A 21,181-nucleotide genomic window follows, 5' to 3' on the forward strand; every position below is an offset into this window, starting at 1 on the left:
AATTGGAATTTTGCAACCCTTTTTTCCAATTTTTCATGTTTTTGACACCCTAAACACGATACGTGTGTATCGTGCCTACCCACCCTTTTTACGCATTTTCATTATCGCGGATGGTGTACAGGCCACAATGGGAGTGACCCCCCGGCGCTAATCTTACAGGTGCAACCAATGGTGCTTTAAAAAGTCTTGATGTCATCATATTTGCAATATAAAAACTTCACAAAAAGCAACACAGCCATTATAAATACGCCTATAGCTTCAAGACTATATTAATCGTATTCACAGTATTTTAATTATGCATACATTGTGGCATGTAAAACCCACTGAATTCAAATCAATACAAATAACTGCAACTTTTAAATTTTGGTATAATTCTTTAAAAACACTCAAAAATGCATTGGATGTATGGGGTGTCAAAATGTTATGAATACAATAGTTCTGAAGCTATAGACGTATTTATAATGGCTGTGTTACTTTTTGTGAAGCCTATTATGTGAAAGAAGAGAAGGCCACATATTTGCAATTGTCACTCTGGCATGTAATGTCATCAGTGGCAGGTGTCTGTGTTTTTAATCTTATAAGTTTTATGTTCTGAAAGAAGAAAAAAAAGATTTTTTTTTCAATACTTTATAAAAAATAAAGTTTTCAAAATAACAATGTGTGTATTGGTTTGTTTGCTGGTGTGATTACTTTGAATATACTGTCAACTGTTGTGGGGGATGGGTAGCATATGAGTCATATTATGAGTGGGGTATTTTTGTACATCTCAAGACAGAGTCTGAAGCAGTATACTACAACTGTACTGGTTCTATTTTGGAATTATGTGGTTATATTGAAGCACTAGCGAGAAGTTAATTTTTTTATATCCATTTTATATTGAAGTGCCCCCTGGTCTCATGTGCTCTGGTCCACAAAAACACTGTGCAAAGGAAACGTCGCTATCCTATTCAGTGATAAAGCTCATCCGGATAAAAATCATCCAAATTAGTCGGGTTTAAAATGTTGAATCTTGTTACATTTATTTGAATATGGGCTTCAACTGTTTCAATCGAAAATACTTAATGTCAACACTTTTTTTTTAGACAATTTCATCAACAATTTTAAGTGTTTTCACACTGCACAGGATCACTGAATAGGTTTAATAAGAAAGGGTGGAAGAACTACTAGTAGAACATACAGAGAGAAACAAGAAAGCGAGAACAGGAAAAGAAAGAACTTGAAGAAAAACTTTCAATGCAAAGGCAAGTGCCTATATAGAAAATCCAAAAGTAGAAACCAGAAGTTCAACTTTGGAAAAAGAACTAAAGAAAGAAAACAAGAATCAAGTGAAATGTTCTCGCTAGCTGCCTGTTCTGTCCGGCCTGCTCTGAATCAGGAAGTCGTAAGTCGAAGACTGCCCTCTCACACTTTCACCGCTGATCTTGTTAAGTGGACAATTCCATTTCAGATCTTGAGGGACTGTTAGTGTGATTAAGAAATAAAGGACGATTATAAATCGCACTTTAACACTGTCCTAAACCCATTTATAGTAAAAGCAATTGATGAAACATATAGGCCTATCAATATGTACAAAATACGTTATATTATGGTCGAATATGGAATTTATGGGAATCTGACTGCATTTATTCAAATAATGTTGCCCCTATTTAGCAGAATGAACTAGTCCATCAAGTTGAAAACTTGTATACTTACTTCCGGGTACGAGGACAAGTGGTTGTTGTTTTGCTTTTTGGGTGATCAGCAAAGCACACACACTTGGCAAATACTACAAATTCACGACTTGATTTGTCATTTGTGATCAAAGTTTTCGTGATGTGATGGTAGTGGTCTAGAGAAGACGCAGACCATCGTATACACCATAATACATATATTTTTGGATCATTATTGTCGTACGTTGGCCTGGAATGATGGCACACGTTGTGCAAGATACTCCAGAGTCTCCATCAAGGAGTGGAACATACAGATATTATGAAGGATTTGTTGAAAAGAAGGGACCCAAAGATAAGGTAATAAATTTATATCCGGGGTTTCAATTGTAGGCCTATTCAATTCATGCAGTACTACTACTAACAGTAGCTCTCATGTCATGACATATTGTATTTTCAAGGTTAAACATTGTTAAATACAAAAACTAACTGTGGTAAAGTCTTATTCAGATTTCATTTGACAAATCACGATCTCGCGCCTGGGGTCACTTGCATACCAAAGTGGTATGCATGCTTGTCCCAGCACCTCAAAAATGGACCCTAAATGGCGTAATCAGTGTGGAAAAATTTCACCCCTTTAATATTGGCGTAAGGCTCTGTAAATCTTACCCCTAAAATATGGCGTATTAAATTCAGCGTAAGAAACTAAAATGGACCCCTAAATCATGTAAATGGCGTAAATTCTGAAACAAACCCACTGAAGTTGAAAAAATATACCCTAAACGTCGAAACTTTACCTGAAAAGCACCCTTTTTTCTAAAAACGTCGACGCCGCCACAAGCCAAGGGCAAGGCCAAAAATCAACCCTTTTTCGACGTTTTTGGGGACGAGCATGCGTACCACTTTGGTATGTCAGCGACGTCAAGCGTGTGCATTGGACCTTGTGCAAATAATTCGCGCTGGACGGCTAGCAGTACGCTTAATTTGTAAAAGGGAATCTGAAAAAGACTTTATGGTGCAGTTGTAATGTAGGTCTACTACAAATTTCATACGTTAGGACTTGTTCTCAAGTTGAAGTTGTATGTCCCAAAATATTAATATTGACAATAATTAACAACCTGTTGACCTATCCATATATATTCATACATTGCTTACCTGTGTTTTCATGTTTATTCGTTGCGACAGCTAATTAGTATGCATGTGAAATTGTGAATAATAATAGCTGAATTCCTCTAGTAGCCTTCACCACTCCGCACGAAGGCTAGAACATCATTGCATTGAAAAACACAGACTTGACCCGGCAGGTTTGTCAGTAATAAGACCCGGCGGGAAGAAAAGAGCATTTCGTGATCCACAACATCATCCCCCACTTTTCGCAAAAAAAGTTGAGATTTTTATATTGATCACTGGAAACCTGTGGCTACATAATGTTTATGTACAAAAAATCTCTTGCAGATTAATTTGTTTAGCAAAAATATTGTCAAATTTCAATTTCGTTTTGGTATACCAGAACGAAATTACAACACATTGTCTATGGAGCAGTGTACTGTAACGTAATCAAGCATAAGGCCAAGGAAAGTCGATTTTGAGTTTCCCGTCACCCGCCCTCACTTCATTTTCTGACCCTCACTTGAATTCATTATTGTGATTTTCCAAAAAAATACTGATAAAAACTGGTTATATTTGCAGAAAAAATTATGAATATCCCTTTATTTTTTGTGGAAAAATCAAAATCAAAACATGCATTTTGCTGTCAACCTTGCAGACTCTTTTTAATATACTTTAAAATCTCATTTGGGGTAAACATCCATCTTCAAGTGAGTGAGCGGCAAATAACAATGTATTTTACATGTGTGTTGGTCATATAATGAAAGGCAGAAAAATAATGAATAATGAAAAAGTTACCTCACTTGTTTTCAGAAATTATGTGACAGGAAACTCAAAATTGACTGTTAGGGGCCTAACGCGTAAACACAAAATCGGGATCAACTGAAATTTTGGGAATAAGATTTTTAATCTACTGAAAAATGTCATAAAAAGAGGATGTTAGGATCACGAAATACTAGACTTTAATAATTTACTACGATATCTTCTGTTTTTGGTATGCATCGCCTTCGATTCCATAAATTATCAAGATTACTATTTATTTTCACGTAACCGGCATATGATGAAGGAAGTATATGTAACAATTTATCCCGCAATTTATATAATTTGGCCAAAGTGCATAACATGTACAAGAAAGCCTCATCTACAACAAGTTTACTTACTATTTCATGATTGATTAAAAAAATTTTGCATATTTTCTGTGTTGTCTGGATGATTTTCTATGGTACACAAGTTCAATTTCGCAACCCTTCTAAGGTTTCAGACCTAATATAGCGACATCCCAATATTGGAGAATATCAGTCTGATAACCTCGGACTATCATGTGAATGCATACAAAACCGCAGCGACACATACACATACAGCACTTCTCTTCGAACTCCCGGTCGGAGGTGAGAGTTTCGAACTGGGTATGGTGCAATTGCAATCAAATCTTAAAGCCATATTGTAACATTCGCTGAGGTAGTACAAGGTTGCTCAGACTGATATTCTCTAAATATATTTGGACACATGGCACATAAAAATGCGGGTTTTTTGTAGCCCACACTACTGCACTTTTTAATCAATGTTTTCTGTGACTTTATCTTTCAATTTCAAATTATATAAAATCGAATGGTAAAATCCTAATCTTGTACAAAAAATGTACACATTCTACAATCTAAACTACAATCCAAATACTGCTCGGTGTTCGCTTCCCTCGCTATTCGAGAGGCGTTGCGGTTTGTAAACAAGGCTAGTTCTACTGTGTCCACCACAAATTGAATGAGATGGGTCCAATTACATTTGTACCGTCCACAGCTTTTTCACCTTTTGAGATATAAGCTACGGACAGGTGACTTTTCCTCAAAATAAAAAATAAGCTTTACATTGATAAATGTCTCTGTTGCTGGTTTGCAAGTCAGTAAAAGAGTTGGGAATCTCCTCAAGTTTATTGAGAGGTTCAATGGACCATATCACAGAACAAGCTCTGCCAACATTACAGCCCATCAGGATTCACAGTTTATCTCCTTTTCGCGTCCAGGATGCTTTTTGAACTCACTGGACCCGGAAAAAGTAAGATTATGTAACCTGAATGGGTCCAGCAGGCTGTGCTTGGACCCGGAAAAAATCCCATCCAAGAAATATAAAATATCATCATAAATCGTCATTGTGCAATAACCCAGCTCAATCATTTTTTAACGACTTTTCATTCATAAATTACATACAATTACAAAAATCGCTGCAACATGTCATACACACCTCATCGCTATTTCATGCACAGATATTTGATATACGAGGGGAACTGTGGAAGAGGTTGACTCATGCAAATTTTATGTGCCAAATAATAATGTCAACAAAACATGGTCAATTCCTGGTGACATCGTAAAAACACGTTTTTGCGGTACCGGTAGTTGCATATTTCAACCGAGCAAATATATAAACAAAATAACCAAATATTTAGATGATTTAAGTATGGTAGTCCATGTTATTAGGTAGTAATTGTAGTTCTTTATGAGAAAGTCGGCCGGTTGCGGCAAGTCGTCTTTTACCCGTAAAATTTGACTCGACTTTGGTAAGTTTTGGGTGCAGAATTCGCATACTTTAATATTTATCGCTTGCTCCAGTACTGAAAATACATTTCGGTGTTTCTGAATTTTCAGACACAAGTACAATTTGGACCCACAAAAATCAATTTGGGACCCGCAAATTTCAACTAAATGGGATCTGAATGGGTCCAGCATAAAAAAGTGGACCCGCTTATTTGAGAGCAAACTGTGAACCCTGCAGCCCATTCCTTGTGGATGGTCAACTTAGTCACATACCAACCCTTGAAAGAGTTGGGAATCCTTTGTTTATATTGAGAGGTTCAGTGGACCATATCTCAAAACAAACTCTGCCAACATTACAACCCATTCCTGGTGGATGGTTAACTTACCAACCCTTGAATGACCCAGGAATGAATGAAAAGTTTTGGATCTACATAGCTTCCAGGAAGGAAGTGAAATTTGGGTTCAGATAATATCTTGGCACATACTTTGGCACATCTTTCATTCTTTCCTAAATTTTTTTCTTTTCTTAAATTCTTAAATTTATATAAGATTATTAAATTTAAAACAAGTTTTTATGAGAATATTCAGTCATGATCACAAATGACACAATCACATACTATCATCCATGGAGGATCCAAAAATTATCTATTTTTGAATTTTTGTTCTAATTTTGGAAGATCAATCTCAATGTCATGAACCACATGAAGATGAGCAATGCATAACCTTTCAACAAAGAACACTTGCATACACTATGCAGTAATATACACATAGGGTCTACACAATGTGTAGGTGGCTGCTTAAATCATCAGCTCAAATCAGCAACCCTTTGGGCTGCTCAGCTATACTGTGCATACATAATAAAGTCTACATCCACAGTGTAATGTTTTAAAAATACCTTCATAATGTTTGTGTTTTTGGAACGACCCCTTGTCAAGGATTTAGTGCAGTTTGGTGCAAATTTGACCCCCAGCCAAATTTGAGCCAAAGAATAGTCGTTCATGATAAACTTGGGGGTAAACCAATGTGGATTAACCAACTTGCAGTGCAACTCAAGTGCATGTACATGTACAATCCTTGGGCACAGTCGGGCTTGATCCCAGGACTCAACGGTGCAATGCGAGAGAACAACTATTGCACCAACTCGTTTTCCATGATGACTTTCATTAGACTATAAAATCATATTAGCAATTATTTCCCCGTCTTTATTTTATAGTGCAAGACGATCTGTCGATCTTGACCAAACAGCATGGTCATTCCACTACCCGGATCTTTAAGATAAGATTTGTTAGTGGTTTACTAAGTATACATGTAAGATAACATACTTACAAGTTTATCTGGTTTGATATTCAGTGTGTATGTAAGTCCTGTTTGACATTGACATCAAGGAACAATGTATTATTCCTTTGCTTGGTTTTAGTTTGTTTGTTTGGTTATTTTATTTTGCTTTTTGAATACGTAACGGTACATGTAGACCTACTTGAAAATTTGGGATACAAAGCTGGCTAAAAAGATACAAAGTTTGTAAATAAACAATTTTCCATCAGCCCAAAATCGGTCAAGTGACAATGAGCATTTTTGTGTTTTTTTAACCATTCAGGCATGGAATTGTAGGTATTTACTTCCACAACAACAAGTCAACAAATACATGGGACAGGGAAGGGAATGCCTTGGAATTCTTTTGAATATTTTTTGACAAGGACACAACATAGGATGCCCTATTTTAAAAAATACACAAATATATTCTATTGAAAGTTTTGTGTTTGGGAAATCCACTGCACATAATACATGCATTTATTTAGAAATACACAAATATATTCTATTGAAAGTTTTTGTGTTTGGGAAATGCGCTGCACACACATTGCACATATGCATGCATTGCCTGTTTTGAATTGTCTCTGAAATGGTTTATATCTCTTTTGATTCAGATTTAAAATATTTATTATTTTTTACACTCACCTGATAAATGAAAAACTAGTACAATACTACAAAATTACAAATATTTCATGGACTTTCAAATGTGTAATAATCTTAAGGATATCTATGTGTAGGCCTGCTTGCAAGAGATTTTTGGTCCTGCTACAAGTATCTCAAAATGCTAAGAAAATGACCACGAGCAGTGTCAAATGAAAGACAAAGTAAAAAAACAATTCCCCACCAGGGGTAACACTCTTCAGAAGACATGGGTCAATATTTGTGGGTCCTTTTCATATCTCAAAATGTCAAGAAAGTATGGATCCCAGTGGAAGAAGTAAAGAATGTACATTAAAATTATTTTCCCCACCGGGGGTGACACAACTCATAAGACACGGGTCAATAATCCTATTTTGGGTCCTTTCATATCTCAATATGCAAGAGAAAAAAGTAAAGAATAAATTCCCCTCCGGGGGTGACACTTCTCATAAGCCCTCCAGGGGTCATTATTCATATTAGCCGTGTTCAGACGGGCTTAGGGGTAAGTTTGTGTTAAGCTAACACGAAGCTACCTCTAAGGTAGCTTCGTGTTAGCGACCGTCTGAACAAGTATCGTGTTAACTACCTCGAAGCTTAACACGGAAGATTTACCACAGAGAAATCTCTGTGGTAGCGCCACTAACACGGCGATCGTTCCCGTGTTAGTGCCCGTATGAACAAGATTCTGGGGTAAAGCTTGACCTTATGGATACAACACTTACAATTTCGCAGTATTTTAAATTTCTTTAGCATAAATTCACAATAATTTATCTCCGTTTCTCACCGAGAATGAACATAATGAAAGAAGCACCACAAAAACGAAAAAACAAACAAACAAAAACCTAACCAAACAAAACATTAAACTGGTCAAAAGAAGAAACGGAAGAGCTGATATTAGTGTCTTGAAAGACAAAGAAATTGAGTGGAGAAGAAAATAACAGCTAAAAACATGTGTAGGACATAATTGCCCTGAAACTAAGAGACATGGCTTCCACAGTGTACTTGCAGTATAGCAAACGGCCCTAAAACGTCCAGGAAATTCCTATATTTACCACGAAGTAAAGACCGAGCCGTGCAGCTAACACAGAGTGCTTAGAGTTACGAGGAAGGACCGTGTGGACAAGTATCCGTGTTAAGTCATGACCTTGCACTACCTCCGTATTACGGTAACACGGAGGTAAGCTCCCGTGTGATCATGCCTATTGTGGGTCCTTTTCATCAGAGTTTACTCTCTCTGGAAATTGGGTGTGCCAAGATCTGTGGCCAGAAGCATTTTGCCCTCAAATTAGCCCAATTTTGGCAAGTAATTCCTCAAATTGTAATACAGCATTGCACATTTGTGTGTACCAAATCTAATTTTCACTGGGCCAAAATTGCCACATGCAGCCTCTGAGTCCCGGTCCCCGCACTCCGTGCATCCGCGGGTATTCATGCTTGTCGAAATTTTCGCGAAATAAGGGGTGTTTTCAGATGAAGAAAGCGCGATTCATGAAACACACAAAAAAGGGTGTTTTTTCAAACCATGTGTTCGCGAAATTAAACAAAAGGGTATTTTCATCGAGCAGCCTACGCGCTTCTGCCAGAAAAGGGTATATTAAAGATATCGCTCGCGTTTAGCGAAAATAGGGTATTGTTGAAGGGCAAATAATTCGTGAAATCGCTAAAAAAAGGGGTCTTTTTCCCCAAAAAACTTCGCGAAATGAGGTGCAAAAGGGGTGTTTTAAAGTTCACCGACAAGCATGAATACCGCGGATGCACGGAGTGCGGGACCGGCTCTGAGTAAACACTGCTTTTCATATCTTAAAAGCCAAGAAGGTATAACGCTCATACTCCTCATACGACTCTGGTCAAAATTCCTATTTTGGGTGTATATCTCGAAATCCCACCCCCGGTGACAGTGGCACTATATACTGCCGAAGCCCCATGGTTCAGCTATGGTGTGGTACGTAATACACTAGTCAACAGGATTGTAACTCCAGCACTTACAGTACATGGATGGTAAATATTAATTTGATGTGATCAAAAAGAATTAGGCCTACCGCTTTTCAGTCAGTTACTTTTGAGGGGCACTTGTTTTTTTAAAAACAATGAAACAAAATCAAAGGTTGAAATTGTGCACATAAAAATTGAACAGGAACATTGTTTCAAAATGAGCAATGGCAAGTGTTTTCAATTATGTGCAGACATGCACTCATGAACTTGTCCAGAAATGGATTATTTATGGACTTACATTCATGCAAATATGCATTACACTTTTTAATTTAAAAAATATTTATTACGAGAGCAGCTGCATACATTGGTGCTGTTGATCAATCAAAAGCAAAAGAGTCTTATTCAAGCAAAATCAGTTTTTACCTCTCCATATTCTTGCCCAAAGTGCAAAGATCCAGGAATAATCCACAAACCGACAGTTTTTTCATGATTTTTCAGAAGTAATCGGGAACATTTCAGGATGCAAAATCTCATCAACAATAAGGTAAATCGGGGTTAAGATGAGACTATTGATTGGGGCACAGGCCTTTATGTAAAATCATTCAAAATCTGCTAATTTGCTAACACTTGTTTTGGCCACTTGACTTGATTTGAATACAAATTGGATCTGGATGTTATAGGCCTACTGTTAAGCTATGCTATCAATAACTATAAAAAACTATTTTATTATTTTCATTACCCACAAAATGTAATGATATAAACTTTCTATCTCAGTACAAAAAGTCTCTTACTCTTTCTTACTATACATGTAGTAGTTGTTAAGGCTACAGGCTGGTATTTTGTGGTGCCATTGCCAGCATTTTGTTATATTTAGGACAGATTGTGCAAACAAAAATAATAGATAGGCCTATGCTTAATTTCCGATAAAATAGAATATTGTCAGGAGTCAGCCATGTGACACACAATGTTGAACCATTGAGTGGACTGTACTAGTATTGCTGCCAGTGTCTGAAAAAGCCTGACTAAAGAAACAAGACTGCTGATTGTGTATCCATACATCTGCATTTTATACAATAATTTGTCTTGTCTTTGACTTTGACTTTAACTTTGTTCTTGATTTGTTACAATAGGCCTATTCTTGATGTTATTGTAACATGAGACCTTTTTGGAATATTGCTAAGCGTAGTTTTAGATAAAAGTTCAATGAAACAGGAACTAACTTTCAGCCAGACAAGATTCTTGGCTTGAAAAATGCTTAGTGATTGTTCAGGATGGACAAGACCTCTGGGCGGGTTAGTGTAGTGGTCTTCTCACTCGCTTCTCACCACTGTGGCCAGGGTTCAATTCCCCGCGGTGCCACATGTGAGTTTGGTTGCCGATCCATGCTCGTCCCTCGCAGGTTTTTCTCCGGTGCTCCGGTTTTCCTCCTGCATCTAAAATCGGACCTCTTCCCATATCCCTGTCCCGTCATATCCGGATGGCGTCCCTTGAATTTAGTAGCCTCTGAGCACTATTGGGTTTAGCCTGGCTTCGGCCGAATGTTATAAATAAAAAATAAATAAATATGATCAGGGGTGGTTGTTTTTTCACCAAATGACTGTCTGAATGTCGTCAGCCCAAGTAATTTTGAGAACAAAGTACAAAATGTGGTTCAAGCATCCATTTAAACATATTTATTATTCACCAATCTTTGTGCAAGAATGAATAATAATGATACAAATTAAAGTGAATAATCCAAAATAATTAGCTTGATTATGAAATTGATGCATGCTTCAACCATATTTTGTACTTTGTTCTCAAAATTACATAAAATGACTTGTAGAGAACTCAGTAGACTGATCGGAGATCAAAGCCCTTTAATTAATGTAATTCCATGGTCATTTCAATTAATTTTACCAGGTGCGAATCAAAAGAAAGAAAGAAAGAATGAAAAGGTGAACCCAAACAATAATAGTTGTGCACCGTAGAATGGCATAGGAATGAGTAATCAGATTGTTCATCCATATCATGTAAACAATGGACAAAAAGTGAACTTTCGCAGGGCAAGAGTATAGGACAAGTGCAAGTGGCTAAAAGGTGGTAAAAAGTTTGCTGGGTTTGTTTTTGTGACTCCGAAATACAGGCTGTATCAAAATGATTGTTGCCCTCAGATTGTTCTCCAAATGTTTTTAAATTGTTTTGAAATTTTGTAATCATGTTGCTGAAATCTGTTGGCAATTTTGTTTGATTAATATTGCTAAGAATATCAGGTTTAGTAAGAATTTTAACTTATGAGAATAGCACACTTTGTGAAGAAATTGTGCACTTTTTATTATTAAAAGGAAGGTCTGATTCTTTGCATGATTTTGTCACAAAACTGGCTTGGTGGCGTATCCCTACAACAACAATGTGAATTGGCGGGGAAATGTTTGAAAGCAGTTTGTTTTTTCAATTATTAAATAATTACATGTACAGGGCCTATAAGTATTTATCTTAAACATGTTTACAACCCTAGTATTATATTGTTTGAAAAAATTAAACTAAATTATGACTGCAAAGTACAGAAATTATCATTTTGCTTTGCACAGTAGAAGCACTTGTGTAATCAATCTTGCAAGCAGTGAACAAATTATTTTGAGCTGGGAGTGAAATTTGCATTCACCTTCATTCATTCAAAGTGCAATATCTCTAAAATGCAATTTGGCAAATTCCAACAAAATCAACAAGTAGTTGGTCATAATTTGCATTCCAAATGAAATCAATATAACTTTTAAAATATTTTCTTGAAAATGACTCATGAATGTGTCAAGAACAATCAATTTGATGCAGCCTGTATGAAAGATAGAAATGCTGCCTTTTTCACAAGGTTTGTATCAATTATTTTGTAAATCAGGGAACAATTTGGTGGAAAAATAAAGAATATTGAAATGTCAACACTTGTGCAAATCTTGGTTAAGGTTTTGTCCAAAAAAGCCATTTTTGAGGGATTGGAAGAATGTCTTAACAGGTAAAATAAGGGCTGTGTGTCGAAAAGATTTTTAATTTTGCCAAAAGATATTGACTATTGTGATTCACCCTTAAATTTCGACTTTCAACCTGCATAAAATAACACATGGTAGTGATTTCAATATTTAGCTGGCAAATAGTTGTGGCAATGGCTCTGGCAATGGCTTTGTATATGGCTATAGGGTAAGGCTGGTCTCTGATTACTTTCACCTCTGTGATCATTCACAAATAAAACGTTAAGTTCAATTGTTGTAACAAATGTTTTGGTCATTGTTGTGGCGCTTTAATGAACTCCAGTAACTTGTAACCCTGGTCCTATTGGCTCTTTATTATGATCTCTGCTTTTGGTGTGTTAATGTTGCATAGAACTTGGGTTAGGTAGCTTCCTATCCCAGAGGCATTTTGGTAGCCCCCATCTTGACCCCGTCCCCAATGTTGGCTGATAGGTTTATATAGCTTGAATATCACTTGCCAAGATTTTGTGTAATTTAGTAACAAGTTGTACCTAGGAAATAACTCCCTGAAATAACTAGCATGTGTTCAAGAAGGACAGCAGACTGCAGATTTACAGCCTCATTTCAAAATCATCATGATCCCCTCTGCCCCATGATCCCCATATCAAAATAAAAATGGATAGAATAGTAGTACCCTAGTACCCTACACCCACAGAATGACCCAAATATGTTGGGCACAAGCAAGTCTGGAAATAAGCAGGTCTGGACCTGGACCCACAAATTTGGGAATATCGACTCCTGGTCCTGGGATTATCTAGTGAATTTTTTTAAGGTGCGTATTTTGGCTTCTAAAATCATGTTTTAAATCATGTTTCCTCCTGTGCATTATGAGCTACACTTATTTTTGGTGTGCAATTGTTTCTGAACAGTTGCATGAGAGTATGCATTGAAAATTGAAATTGTCTTTAGTGGTAAAATTTGGACCATGATAAAAGCAAAGGCATATTGCTATGGCACCCATATACCAAACTTGTGCATGTAGCGTACTGGTGGGATTTTGCTCTGTGAATGAATTGACAAGAAACCAGTGTACATAATAGATCCCACTTAATTTACAGGTGAATTTGTTGTTATTTATTCAAAATTTGCAAGCTGCGTCCAAGAGTTACCAATTCAACATTTGTCAAATTTTTCTCTTTATCAATGGTTTCTATGGGACAGGAAAGTAAAGAAGCTACCGAAATTTGCAGTGGTCAATGTTGAAAAATCAATTAATTTCTTGACAATTGTTTTCGCCAGCCCATTCGGGCTGGTACCTGTTTCAGGTTTGGGGTCAGTTTACTCAAGAGATTATATTTTAGTGGTATTGGAATGATTTTTTTTATTACTTTTTGTGGTTAAATTTGTTTTTAAATATTTTAATTCTGTTTTGTTAGGAAAAGTAAGTATGTTTTGCCGTTTCAACGAACGAAAACGAGTGAGTATTACCAAAGTTATGTTTGAACTAATTAATTATGACTTTAAAAGTTTAAAGGCCTAAATGTAACAATAATAGTTAATATATATAGCATCATATGGTCAGCAGAAGAAAATCTGACATCACCTATGATGTCATATCAGTGTCCTTGACCGGGGTCCTTACTCCTTGACCACTGAACAGCGTGATATCATGTTGATAACAGATCTATAGAATCAAAATCTTCATCATATCCTCGGATCATATCACAGATTCTCAACAATCTGTGATCATATGGACCATATTGATGTGAAAGTAGTTATCTATCATATCCTGTGTCGTTTTATGGATAAAAATGACTCAAAATGTTATTGATGAAATGGTTGCTATCATAAACATCAGTTTTGTCTTTTCAACGGGAAAAATCCGATGCAAAATAAAGTTTTTAGGGCCTAGCTATAATATGGGCATAATTTATGCATATAGTATTGAACAATGTACCCCATTTGACATGCACTTATAGATAAATAAATTGTCTTACTTTATTAATTTAATAACTTCTTTATTATAAATAAAATGACACATAACTAAATTAACTATTTGATTCATAAAATTACATTCAACAAAATGATTGAAGAGAAAACACACAAGGCACTAGGCAGACTGTTATAGAATGGAGTATGTAAGATGCCATGTCCATAGCTTCATGAGGAGTTTCCGACTAGCAATCAACATGATCAGCACATTCAGAAAAACACAGTTTAAGAGTGAAGATTGTAGTGAGTAACCAGTCCTTTATAAATGTGCTGGCCACTATCTATAAGGCTTAAACTATACATTGCGAATTAATTAAGTTATTTTAAAATAAAATGTACATGTAAGTTAACTCAAACCGCAGTGTATATATCGAAAAGCAGTGAAATCGGACATTCCTAAGCGAAGATATTGAGTTCGTAAGTTCTGGTATTACAAAATTGGAAATTGAGATATCGTGGGTAAAAAGCTGAAAAGACAAAAAAAACCAACGACAACAACAACAACAACAACAAAACAAACAGACCAGAACAATTTGAAGTACATGTAATGAATTAAAAGAGTTGACATGAGATTAGGAATTAATGTTTTCTGCTGTTTCAGTGTGCATGTTCTCATCGTTGATGGTTTGGTGGACTGTCATGTAGATGTAAGCGTGATCCTAAAAATGCCTTTCACATTGACCAAAACTAATTACAAGACCTCTTCTACATTGAGGCTGGCTTTCCTTTTAAAGGGAATTTTATTATGAATCCGGATTGGGAAATAGTCAATAGCCCAATGGGTTTGGTAAAGTTTTGTAAGTGTGCAGGCAAGGGGTATAAGTTGGAAAGTCAGTAGCAAATGAGTCATCGTTGATAAAATGGTTCAGTTCACACGCATGACCCAGCTACTTCTTGCATGGCTTCATTGCTTCATTGCTTCAATGGGATATTCTGTTTGAAATCCATACACCACCTATGGAAGATATCATCATAATCTTCCACACATGGAGTATGAATTTCATAAATGGGGTTACCCAAATTGGTGACTCTATGTGAAATCTACACCACCTGTAGATTAAAGGCATGTCTTCCACTGGGGGCACAGTGCACTGGGGGTGTATGGATTGATATTGAATAGCCCAATGCGCCAACGGTGTTCTACCAATATTGAGAGTACATGTAAATGCTTGCAGATGATACCAAATGGTATCACCTCTGGCAACTGGCTCCAAATTATACAGTTTAGGACTTCAAATTTTTAAGTGACAAAAATTCCTTTGCAAGTGTGCAAGTGCTTAAGGGACCATTCACAAACACTTGTTAGGGGGGGCTGATGCAAAAAGGGGGCCCTGAAAAGTTTTGACCCTCCTGGGGGAGGCTGAAAAAAATGACCACAAATTTTCCTGGGAAAATTGAGTGTATATATACTTTTCTATGGGGTTGACCCATAATTTTCATGTCAAAAAGGGGGGCCCTGAAATTTTTGAGGACTGTAAAGGGGGGCCCCAAAAATGTTCACGATAATTTTTTTGCAACAGGCCTCCCCCCTTTAAAGTGTTTGACCAGGAGTATGATGAAGTAAAAAATTAAATTCAATGTGGATTGCATTTTCCCCCTTGACATATACTTAAGTCAAAATAAGTTTGAGATGCTCCAAACTTTCATAAATGATTGTTTTCACCAATTTAAAGTGTGACCGTAATAACACAATTCTTCCAACCACTGCTTTAGAAACATTTATTTTTTTGTGGGAAAAATAGAATGCGCACCATAAAACACAAAGGAGCGGCAAGCTCTGAAACACACTTCTTTCCCCGAAAATCATAGTTTTCCTCGTAAAAATTCATTCTTTCCACTACAATAGTATCTCTCCGGATAGAGGACCTAAGCCATGTACAACCTGCAATTGTTATTTCTGACTATTCCAAGGTTCAGTCATGTTTCTGAGACTAGTTCTGGGAATTCCCCTTACAATATGGTATGATTCCAAACATGCTTAATTGTTTTGATTTGACTGAGCAATTAAAACTGAAAGTTTGTTTTATGAATTGTTTTCTCATTAAAATAGACTTGTTATTGGTTTACTTCAGTGTGGTACTATATGTAAGTAGGTCATTATAGTGCTGTAATCGATTGTCGTAAGTATCGATAGTCGGAAAATACATAGACTTCCGACATGTCGAAACACTCAATGTCAGTATCGATACACAAACGACATGGCACACATGCTTAGATTATCTCAAATTGCGGATTTGCAATACCACTTTCGTTTGTTTGATGCATGATCCATGTAGTTTTAGCTGTTAGGCTTCAATACACTTGTTGTTAACTTGTTTCTGGAACTTACTGATAATAAAATTGGTAATTAAACTCAAATCCGTGTTTCAAACTGCGTGAGTATCGATAATAGTATCGACATGTCGGATGTTTGCCTCCCGACATATCGATACCCAGAAAGCTTATCGATTACAGCACTAGGTCATTAGAGAATATTTCTTGCTAGTTAAAACTTCCTACTCACTTTCAAACCCTGTTTCAAAGATAAATAAAGCGCATCTGCATTGGCTGATATGAAAGAAACACAACTTAGTAGTAAAAATCCGAGAATTTCAGGGCACTAGGATAGTTCTTAATTAGATCGATCTACCAACAGTTGGTGTTGTAAAATAATTATTTTCAACCGTGAATTGGCAGATTTGTAATTATACCTAACTGAAGAACCACAGAATGAAGCATATGAAATGTATTTTGTGAAGTTTTAAGAAGGTTTGTCAGCACAAAATCCAATACATAAAATCCCATATTACTGATACTTGATGTTCTTTCTTTTTCAGAGTTTGGAAAAAAGATGGGCCGTCTTGGAAGGAGACAAAATGTATTTTTATCAAAACAAAGTTGGCAACAGAGAGTTATCAACACAGAAAGTAAGTATCTAAGATACACAGGGTGAATAGAAATCATATGTACCCAGCTTTACTCATCAATGGTCAGTCCATGCCAAACAGACGGAGTGTACACCCACCCTCTTGGATTTTGCTCTCCTTTGGCTCAGAGGTACCTTTCGATGGATCCCTAGGTGAGGTCGTAAGAAAAAAATTCAAATTCCATTTCGTTTGCGAATGGTAGGCTATCAAAGTTTGGCGACCTTGACCAAAATTGGGAATTTAAGTGGTCCAGGTCCAAATGACAAAGTGCTCTCTTTGATGGGCATTGTTCTTCTCAGTCTGTTTTGGCATGGACTGAACCTATTTTGTTCTGGAATTTTGGACTGATATGTTTGATAGATTTTGAAGTTGGGTACAGATCCCCGGGTACAGATAATTGTATAAAAACCCTTTTTTTACTTTGAGATGAATACCACAGTGGTCTGGCTGGACAACAATGGTATTTTTGTTTGCACCGTGTCTCAATTGATTACAAGTGACAAATTTGCAATGAACTGCTTTGGCCGAATACCAAGAGAGCATTTTACTTTTTCTGCAATAAAAACACTGCAATGATAAGTAGCTAGCCTTGCATTCATGTGATTTTAAAATGCAACAAATATAGTAAGGTATAATTTTAATCTCACACTGTAGCTTTGATTGGAGACTCAAGTTAAGTTTTTGACAAATCAAAGCAATAGTTTCACCAAATCAAAAAGGCAAACTTTTTGGTCATCCTGCAATTTCACCACAACCACTTTGAATTTTGCATGCAAATTCCAGAGTTCTGTATCATGATCAAGAACTTTTAATCAACTTTAATTTGATGTCAATCCATTCATCAGAATGATGTATATGACCACAGATATTGGAAAGACCCATCAAGTTTTCATAATTGAAAACATTGGGTATTTATAAAAACCTCAAAAATAAGTTTAAACTTAAAGACATTGTTCTCATTTAGCTTGATCAGGCCACATATTTCCCCACCATTTATGATAAAATGCAACAAGATTATTATGGTAGGATTGAAACTGCAGCATAATTTTCATTCCAATCCTAGTTTGTTTTGACCTGTCAATTCCATTTCATGAAGACTTCAGATCATTTTGGGGTTTTGACATCCATAATAACATGTGCTCAGATGGGCATGAATCTTTCAAGGGTTTGACCACAGATCCTCGAAATGTGGTTTGTCCCTATGTATTGGAATTCAAAATTACTCTGAATTGTGTCCACACAGAGGTTTTTCCAGCTAAAAGCCCTAAAATACTGACTGAAGTGGCTAACATGTGTATTGTTTGTATTAAATGTTCCCCTCTAATAAATGCCCCCTCCACAAAAATGCAAATATTTCCATGCAATATCATGTGAGTAAGCGTAAAACTTGCATCAGTCATATGAATGTGTGTGACAATCGCTAAATTGCATGGACAAAACCTATTATGACTCAAACTTCCATCCAGTTCATTACCTAATTATGGTAGAATTTAACTAATTTCATCAGATTCTTGTTTGAATATACGGATGCAATTTTGTTGTATATGCTGTAAAAATACCATGTTCCATGTGGTTCTGTGGGTGCCGCCATCTTGAATTTGATTTTTGAAGCTTTTTAAACTGAAAATTCACTTATACACACCCCATTTTAGCATTATTACAAACAATATAGTAAATGTGCTTGCCCCTATATCTTAGGCTCAACCTCCAAATTTCCCTTGGTGGCTTGGCATGTAGAAGTGCATCCAATCCAACATGAGCTAAACCCCCTGACTAAACCAGTGGCGTGCGCAATGGGGGCCGGGCACATGCCCCCCACTTTTGTTGGTCATTCGGGGGACGGTGCAAAAACATCAAAATTTGCCCCCTCAAAATAGGATTCCTTGGCCTTTTAAAACGCTAAGCACCCGTGAGGGCTTCGCGGCAAGCCGCTCTAGGTGCGGGCTACGCCAGCACTCCTAATCAGACTCCATTACACTCCTAATCAGACTCCATTCGGGGGGACTGAACAACCTGGCCCGCCACTTTCAATGTGCTGCGCACGCCACTGGACTAAACCTTCATGGTTCTGATCCTCTTGAGTTCCCTCTGAGTGTCTGCCTCAGTATGGACATGCCTATAATTCACTGTGGACAAATTTGATGAATTATGATTTCAAGTGTGTCTAGCCAGCCAGGTAGGCCACCTTGGCTGTTGACATTGGGTTGCTTGGTGGTGGCTATAACTTTCACCTGTCAACATCATTAACAAGTTCAATGTCTTGTTTAGTTGTGGAATTACATATTTTTAATGGGTTTATTTTTGTGATCTAGGTATCAATCCACTTTGGTTTTGAATTCTATTTTATTAAAGCACTTTGTCAAATTTGTTTATTTACTATTTTCTCTGGTAGCATAATCACCGGCGTGTCCAGGATCTTTTCCTCATGGGGGCTCAGCCCTTTTTCAGATTTATGGGGGTTTATGGCTAAAATCGCCAAAAAACGGCTGATTTTACATGATTTTTAACAAAGTGCGGGGGGCTTCAGCACCCAAAGCTCCCCCCCTGGACACGCTACTGATAATTATATTTTGCAAGTATACATGTAGGTAGGTTTCTAAAACTTTGCAAAGGGGTACAAATTTGAACAAAACATGCATCATGCTATGTGATATCAAAGGCATCCATGAACATCCAATGCCCCCTTGCTCTTCTCATTGCATAGATACAGGCCTATGCCCAATATTGAATCAGATCAAAACATTAAAGTGAGATTTGTGATACATGGCAGTGTTATGAACCCAGAATTTTGGTCGGTTGGTTTGGTCAGCCCCCCACATTTTGAAAATCTTCCTATGAAGCCAATGGTATATGAATATGAAGGGAACGTGAGAGGGATGTTACCCATCAATCTGCAAAATCAGCCTATTTTAGCCCTAGGTACCAACCATCCCCATTTGGAAAGGCCACCTGTGTTCACCACTGCATTGCAACATAGACCTGGACCTGCAATGTATCAGTATGTTGTAAGCTGTTTCGGAATGCAAATGAGGACATACATTTATTTTTTCCAGAAAAGACATACGTTTTTATAGAAAGAGGAAAGTCATAGCTTTTTTGTACGCTTATGTGAAAATGTTTGTTTGCGAAAATTTTGTGACTTGGCAGTCATTGCTTGCATATTTGAGCATTGAGATCATGATCAGATGACATAATTTCAAGGTATTGCATTTTATCTATCCCAACAGAATTTTGGAATGTTTTCTCTTTGGGCACAGTAAACATTTCATAAATTTGGGGATCCAAATAATATGATATCATAATATGATGGTGCAGTATGTCAAAGTGAATAGTAAATGTTGTTAAACTTTTATAAAGTGACCCATAAATCTGTAGTAAATTGAAGTGTCTGTTAGGTCAAATAGGTTTTAGTAATACATTTATCAGTTTGAGAAGTATTTGAACTTGATGTTTTGACAACTTGTAGCCATGTTTATGTAGCAGACATGTACATGATTAGTGGTCTTCAGCAATAGGGAAAACATTTTATGGAAATATGATGACCTATCATTCTTGATGGGTCTCCATGTATTAAGGTAGAAAACTGTCCACCATATGATAAAAATGTACCTCCCATGTCTTAAATGAATTCAAGAATTAAGTGAATACTCCCTATTCCAGATCATAGGCTTAGGAACAGGGGGGGGGGGGCTCAGCCCTCAATAATTTTGGTGTGGGGTGGAATACCTTTCAGCCCCCCAATAATCCTAGGTGAAGTTAAAAAATTGTGATAAAATAGAGGGAAAATGGGTGTTTGTGACCTATATCTTGCATCTCTCTGAAGGGGAAACCCGGGGGGTCACTCCCATTGTGGCCTGTACACCATCCGCGATAAGCAACTTTTGAAAAGCACCCTAAACAAGGATTTAACCCTTGGCTAAAATGATACCCTAAACAGGAAACATGCGCCTGTTTTCACACTCTAATCAGGGATTTTATTCCTTGTATCAAATTTCATACCCTAAATTTCATTTTTGCGTATTAGCCATTGCAATTTTGCTACCCTTTTTTCTGATTTTTCATGTTTTTGACACCCTAAACACGGTACGCGCGTATCGTGCCTACCAACGAACTCCCCTCGGACACCCCCTGGGTGGCCCACCAAAAAATTCCTTTTCAAATAGTAGTGTATTTTTCTGGAATAG

At 36.9% G+C, this 21,181-nt stretch overlaps 1 protein-coding gene across 9 annotated transcripts in view; it reads left to right on the top strand.

The window, feature by feature from the left end:
• The first annotated feature begins 1,718 nt into the window (after nucleotides 1–1,718).
• Nucleotides 1,719–21,181, top strand: part of LOC140158552 (signal-transducing adaptor protein 1-like) — an 81,102-nt gene continuing 61,639 nt past the window's right edge. For 2 of the 9 annotated variants that reach the window (XM_072181678.1, XM_072181679.1), the window contains exons 1-2: nucleotides 1,719–2,006; nucleotides 16,908–16,997. In XM_072181678.1, the coding sequence (XP_072037779.1) occupies nucleotides 1,905–2,006; nucleotides 16,908–16,997 (192 nt within the window). In that variant the 5' untranslated portion in view covers nucleotides 1,719–1,904. The remainder of the gene's footprint in view (nucleotides 2,007–16,907; nucleotides 16,998–21,181) is intronic. The other 7 variants (XM_072181682.1, XM_072181684.1, XM_072181685.1 and 4 more) reach the window with 5 other exon arrangements.

Source organism: Amphiura filiformis, chromosome 8 (genome assembly GCF_039555335.1).
Source record: "Amphiura filiformis chromosome 8, Afil_fr2py, whole genome shotgun sequence".
NCBI classification, from domain to species: domain Eukaryota; kingdom Metazoa; phylum Echinodermata; class Ophiuroidea; order Amphilepidida; family Amphiuridae; genus Amphiura; species Amphiura filiformis.